Genomic DNA, 7,238 nt, shown 5'->3' with positions numbered 1-7,238 from the left:
CAGCGAAGTCAGAGGGGCACCAGACTGTCTGGTGTGGCACCGGACTGTCCGGTGCCGCAAGAAGACAAAGCTCCAACGATCGACTCTGCTCCGAACCCTAAAGGTTGGGTGACGTGGCGGCGCACCGGACAAGGAACAGTGTCTGTTCGGTGGCGCATTGAACTGTCCGGTGCGCCCATTGCCAGCAACCTCCCCAACGGCTACCAAAGTGGTTGGGGGCTATAAATACCCCCAACCACCACAACTATTGGCATCCAAGTTTTCTGAAGATCACATTCAATACAAGAGCTCTAGCATTCACTCCAAGACACAATTCAAAAGATCAAATCCTCTCCAAGTCCCAAATTCATCTCAAACACTTAGTGACTTGTGAGAGAGATTTTGTGTTCATTTGCGCTCTTGTTGCTTGGATTGCCTTTCTTCCTTTCTCATTCTTGTTCCCAAGTGACTTGTAATCAAAGCAAGAGACACCTAAGTGTGTGGTGGTCCTTGCAGGGTCTTAGTGACCCGATTGGTTAAGGAGAAGGCTCACTCGGTCTAAGTGACCGTTTGAGAGATGGAAAGGGTTGAAATAGACACGGTCTTTGTGACCTCCTCAACGGGGACTAGGTTCTTTGGAACCGAACCTCGGTAAAACAAATCATCGTGTTCACTCGCCTTTATTCTTGTTTGATTTGTTTTCCCCTCTCTTCGGACTTGAATTTAATTCTAACGCTAACCCACTGCTTTAGTGTGCGCTTAAGTTTATAAATTTCAGGTTTTCGCCTATTCACCCCCTCTAGGCGACTTTCACCCAGCCAGCCACCACATGAGCCTTTCCAGCCAGTTACATCCACATTGTCGCGCTTCTGACGTTGTGGACGTGTCATGGCGCCCTCTTCCCCTTGCTTCAACTCTGCTGACACCATCAGATCTTATTTGCTTAATATCCAGTATCTCCCTAAGTATCTGAGCTAACAACATGGCGATGTACCGACATTCCCCACCGCTTGAAATGCAGTTCACTATCAGAATCATGTTCTTTGCCGAATATCTTAGGTTATTTTACACTCAGCAAAGCCTTTACCGAGCGTTACACTCGGCAAAGAATACCCGACAAACATTTTATCGGCAAACGGTTCTTTGCCACGTACTTTTTTCGGTTGCCGAGTGTCGAAAAGCACTCAACAAAGAAAAACACTCGGCAAATTAAGAATCGCAAAAAACCCCCCAAAATATAGCAAAACATTTTTTAAATTATATGAACAACTCTCCAACCACTACCTATTATCATACCCATCGACCTTTCATTTTTCACTATTATTTTGAATCAAATTTAAATGTTTTGTGAAGGGTGAGATTCAAACTCACAACTTCTCTCTCGTGCATACCCTCCTCTACCACTACAGTACAACATCAATTACGTCTATACTACGTTTTCATTCCTCATGTACTATAACAAACCGAGAGTAATTTGATTATTTAAGACACTAAATGAATTCGTTTGAAAATATGACCAACTATAAAGTTGCATAACTTTTCAAGCTATACAAGTTCTATTTTTATAGTTTCTACGTCCGAGGTCGTTTACAAAATTTGAATTTCAAATTTGAAAACTTCACATGAAATTTTCAATGATAAGATGATTTCAAATCAAAAAACTGTCAATTACAAAGTTTGATTACATTTTAAGACCTACAACTTTTATTTTAGTGGTTTTTTCCATCCGAGATAATTTCAAAAATTCAAACATAGTTTTGCATGACAAGATGATTTCAAAACAAAACATTGTTAACTACAAAGTTTCATAACTCTTCAATACCTACAACTTTCATATTGGTGGTTTTTTCTTTCGAGGTTGTTTTCAAAATTCAAATTTTAATTTTTTTAAATTGAAACATAGTTTTAGTTGACAAGGTGACTTCAAATGAAAACTTTGCCAACTACAAAATCCTATAACTTCTCAAGATCTACAAAGTTTATTTTGATTGTTTGGTCATTTATTCATCTCACATGATGGTTCTAACAATATGCACAAATCTAATACATATCTCTCGTAGTTTCATAAACTACGAGAGATATAGGTTTTATGAACAAATTTATTTTTTATTTTGTTATATGAAAAAATATTCAAAATATAAATTGTACATCATGATGAGTTATACAAATTTGTAGTTGAAAACCTTTTTATTGAAATTAATTTATTGCTTTAAAATATGATTTTTAAATTGTCTTTGCATAGTGTTAAAAAAAGCACTCGGCAAAGAAACTCTTTGCCGAGTGTCAAAAATAAAACACTCGGCAAAGAGCTTCTTTGTCGAGTATTTTCTTTTACCGAGGTTTTTTGCTTGGCACTCGATAAAGAGCTTCTTTGTCGAGTGCCCAAAAAAACAATCGACAAAACATTTGGCACTCAGCAAAGAGCCAAATTCCGGTAGTGGCTTGTCCCCAAGCCGTGTTTCGCATGACCACTAGGATCCTAAAGAAAGATTGCGAAATTGGCTTGCCACTGCTGACAGCACCCAGATCAGATGTAACAAGGCTAGCACCGGCACCAATCCTTGAACCAACGAGAATGAGGGCAGTGCCCACAAGTCCAACACCAAAATCGATAGCATCCGTTGTGCTACAACTTATCCCATTATGACACCAATGAATAATTCTTGCACCTAAGGAGATTGTTCTCGAAGAATACACCAGAACCTGACTTCACTAGCTATTAGACCCTAGTGCGATCTCTTCAAGCTGGAAGACTAAGCGGGTGTTTGGTTACCCCAAACTAAACTTTAGCCCCTATCACATCGAATGTTTGAACCTCCGTTCCGGGTATTAAATGTAGTCGGATTATAAAACTAATTTGTCAGCCGAAGATTAAAAGACGAGACGAATCTAGTCCAGTTGGTTGGGTCTATATTTCATACTCCTATTTGAAAGTCAAACGCTTGATGTGAGCCGGGCTAAACTTTAGCAGGGGCAACCAAACACCCCCTAAGACTAAAACAAAGCTTAGCGAGTCAAGGACACTGACCTCACACTCGCGGGATGGGCGCGTGGTGGTACATCGCGGATCCGTTGTTGACGGAGGAGGGAGTGCGTCCGTGTGCGGGCCGCTCGCCGCAACAACCATCCATCACACTGGTTAAACGCCCCTCCATGTGTGCAAGTTCGTCGAGAATGCGCTGCATTGCCGCATCCATGGACGTTAATTGATCAGGATTGTAACTAGTCTGATGCCAGATGTTAGCAACGCGGAGGTGGAGGACAGGTAAAGGATGAAAACAACATGAAGGAGAAGAAAGGAAAAAAACGTAGACGGAAATTGGTGTCCATGTATTGTTCCCGTTTTTCGATGTCTCTCTCTTCTATCCAACACACGCTTATATCGAAGTCTTATAGACCGGCCTGTTAGCCACCACACAACCAATTCCAGTCAGTTACACACACTACCGCGCTTCTGACGTAGTGGACGTGTATTGGCGCCCTCTTCCTCTTGCTTCAACTCTGTCGAAGCCACTGTTTAATCTCCAGTATTTTCCTGCGTATATGAGCTAACAACATGACCTTGTACTGACAGCATCGCATAGCCCGTATACATACATGTATAAAAAAACGTCTAAATATATAGAACCACAAAAAAAAGGTATAGATTCCATGATGATGATTTTTTTGGTGAGGTCGTGGCCGTCCGACGAAATGTTCCCTGCCAGAGAAACATGTGTACCTCTTGTTCCACAGCTCCAACTCCTCCACCCAAAGAAAAATGTTTGCACACGGGGAGGGGGAGGTGAGAGACGGAGGCATGATGAAGGAGCAGGACGACCGAAAGCAACTCGTAGGTGTATATGCATAACAAATAAAAAAAACAAAAACTGAGAAGGAAAAAAAAACGAAAGGAGCAAGAAGGAGCGACTTGTGCGCGTCCTCCTTTTGACCACGCGAGCTCGGCGACAGCAGAAAACAACACCATGAACATTAAAAAATTTCCCTTCTTTTTCTCCCTATCTCTCTCTCCGTCTCTCCAAACAAAACAAACGATTGCGAAAGCCACACACGGGGACACGGAGAGAGATGAGAGAGAGTGATGACTCGACTGATGAGAGGGAGAGGTGAGGGAGAGAGACCATCCGAGCTGTTTCGTGCCCTCCTCCTTATCTCTTTCACAGCCCCACCACAAACCGAACCCCGCACCCCGGCTTTTCTGCCCGCCATACTCCATTATTCTCCCTTCCCCACCTCCCTCTACATATACCTCCTCCCACCCCACCTCTTCCTCCTCAACCCACCCACCTCCCACTCTCGCCACCGTGTGGTCCAGACGACCAGTCCTCTAACCGAACCAGGAAGCACCAGGCAGCGGAAGCTCGCGCTGGGATCGGCTACCAACAATAATATCGTTCCCCGCCTCCCTCACCTCTGAACGAGAACGCGAACGCGCCCTGTGATCACTACCCCACAGCATGTGCTCAGGACCTCGCAAGCCGTCCACACCCCCTCTGCCGGCGGCGACGGCCAAGGACTCCTCGGCGATGGCGGTGCTGCTGGAGCTGGCGGCGGCGGACGACGTCGTGGGGTTCAGGCGCGCCGTGGAGGGCGACAAAGCCCCAGCCTTGGACGACGCGGGTCACTGGTACGGCCCGTCCGCCGCGGCCGCCGGCCGCCTCCGCCTGCGCCTCGAGGCGCGCACTCCGGCCATGGTGGCCGCGCTCTACGGCAGCACGGCGGTGCTGGCGTACGTGCTGTCCGCCGCGCCGGCGGAGGCCGCGCGCGCCTCGCCCACGGACGGCGCCACGCCGCTCCACCTCGCCGCGGCCGGCGGCGCGCCGGGCGCCGTCGCGGCCGCGCACCTGCTCCTGGCCGCTGGCGCGTCCGCCGACGCGCTCGCTTTCTCGGGCCTCCGCGCCGGCGACCTCCTCCCGCGCGCCAACGCCGCCGCCGACAGGGACCGCGCGCTCCGCGTGCTCCTCAAGTCCCCCGCGGCGTCGCCGTCGTCCTCGCCCAAGAAGTCCGCCTCGCCGCCACCGCCGACGGCGGCAGCTGCGGCGCCGGAGCCGAGGAAGGAGTACCCGCCCGACCTCACGCTCCCAGACCTCAAGAGCGGGCTCTTCAGCACCGACGAGTTCCGCATGTACAGCTTCAAGGTGAAGCCCTGCTCGCGCGCCTACTCCCACGACTGGACCGAGTGCCCCTTCGTGCACCCCGGCGAGAACGCGCGCCGCCGCGACCCGCGCCGCTTCTCCTACAGCTGCGTCCCCTGCCCGGAGTTCCGCAAGGGCGGCGCCTGCCGCAAGGGCGACAACTGCGAGTACGCGCACGGCGTCTTCGAGTGCTGGCTCCACCCGGCGCAGTACCGGACGCGCCTCTGCAAGGACGAGGTCGGCTGCGCGCGCCGCATCTGCTTCTTCGCGCACAAGCCCGAGGAGCTGCGCGCCGTCAACCCGTCCGCGGTCTCCGTCGGGATGCAGCCCACCGTTTCGTCGCCGCGCTCCTCGCCGCCCAACGGCCTCGACATGGGCGCCATGCTCAACCCGGCCTGGCCCTCCTCCCCGGCCAGCAGGCTCAAGACCGCGCTCGCCGCCGGCCGGGAGCTGGACTTGGACCTCGAGCTGCTCGCGCTCGACCAGTACCAGCAGAAGCTGTTCGACAAGGTGTCGTCGCCGAGGGCCGGCTGGGGAGGCGGGATGGGCTCGCCGCTGCCCGCCGCGGCGCCCAGCACCAGGGCCGTGCCGGACTACGCGGACCTGCTCGGCTCCGTCGACCCGGCCATGCTGTCCCAGCTGCACGCGCTGTCGCTCAAGCAGGCCGGCGACATGCCGGCGTACAGCTCCATGGCGGACACGCAGCTGCACATGCCGGCGTCGCCCATGGTCGGCCCGAACTCCGCGTTCGGGCTCGACCACTCCATGGCCAAGGCCATCATGAGCTCCCGCGCCTCGGCGTTCGCCAAGCGCAGCCAGAGCTTCATCGACCGCGGCGGCCGCGCGCCGGCCGCGCGCTCGCTCATGTCGCAGCAGCCCACCGCCGGCGCGCCGTCCATGCTCTCCGACTGGGGGTCTCCGGACGGCAGGCTGGACTGGGGCGTCCAGGGCGACGAGCTGCACAAGTTCCGCAAGTCCGCGTCTTTCGCGTTCCGTGGGCAGTCCCCGGCCCCCGCGCCGGCTCCCGCCGAGCCAGACGTCTCGTGGGTGAACTCTCTTGTCAAGGACGGCCACGCCGGCGACATATTTGCGCAGTGGTCGGAGCAGGAGCAGATGGTGGCCTAATCTATCGACCGTCACTGCTGGCTCATAGCATCTAGCTGACCAAAGTTCATTCCTTTCCTTCAATTGTTTTCCCCCTTTGTTTGCTTAATTCGATTCATATGAGATGTTTTTTACTAGTACATATATATAGGACGTTCTATAATATTTGTTCATCACCAAGAAGCATGGATGCCCAAAGGGAGCTCTGTATTGGATGAGGAAGGAACACCCAGTATTTTACTTGTACGAATTTATAAATATTTTTTATATTTATTTATATCACTTGATATATATATAAAAGATATCGAGAGGACAGTAATATTTGATTCGTGTGCTTTGCGACAGTTATGAGAAATTCCATGCTTATCTGCTCTACTCTTTCTCGTGGATGTGATTATCAGTATATATTCCTGATCCTTCCACGACCATATCTTCCCTTTGCTTGATTCTATCTTCTATTTAATAAATGCAATTTTTTTTCTACCTCTACTCCTTGCCAAGTGGATGGTAGGCCATAGGAGGTAGACTACAAGGCAATCACTGGTTAGTTTAGTGGAGATGGTGGCGTCATGCTGCAGATCATCATAAGTAAAGTAAATACCACTTCCTGTCAGAAAAGCAAGCACTCATTCATGCATGAACCTAAAGCCAAAAAAAAAAAACAAGGTTAACGAATTATTTGCTGTGTTGGTGGGTTAGGCACAGAACACAATGGCCCCAAAATCTGGGCATATATCATATGTGCCACCAAGACAATAGAGAAGAAAATGACAATATTCATCAATTATCTAACATCTTTTTCTTTTTTTTAGTGTTGCCAATGTTGATTTTGCTTTGACAAAAACTGCTCTTCTAGAACGTTGGACTTCTTCATCCACTCACGAACAGGGTATTTTCTTCTTCTCTATCGTCATAAAACCAGTATCGTCGCGCCATGCTGTCTCTGGTTTTTATATGCATGGTGTAGCTGTTGTGTTTGGATACTCGGAATTATTGCGTCTAAAAAAAAGGTGTTCAATT

General features: G+C 49.9%; 1 protein-coding gene across 1 annotated transcript; it reads left to right on the top strand.

Moving 5' to 3' along the window:
• The first annotated feature begins 4,274 nt into the window (after window positions 1-4,274).
• On the top strand, window positions 4,275-6,539 carry LOC100275781 (uncharacterized). The gene has a single exon (NM_001398907.1). The coding sequence runs from the start codon at window positions 4,437-4,439 to the stop codon at window positions 6,237-6,239; it is 1,803 nt and encodes a 600-aa protein (NP_001385836.1). The 5' UTR covers window positions 4,275-4,436; the 3' UTR covers window positions 6,240-6,539.
• Window positions 6,540-7,238: the final 699 nt, after the last annotated feature.

The sequence above is a fragment of the Zea mays genome, chromosome 6 (assembly GCF_902167145.1).
Source record: "Zea mays cultivar B73 chromosome 6, Zm-B73-REFERENCE-NAM-5.0, whole genome shotgun sequence".
Lineage (NCBI taxonomy): Eukaryota > Viridiplantae > Streptophyta > Magnoliopsida > Poales > Poaceae > Zea > Zea mays.
The sequence above is the reverse complement of the archived record's forward strand: the minus strand, read 5'-3'. Positions and strand labels throughout refer to the sequence as shown.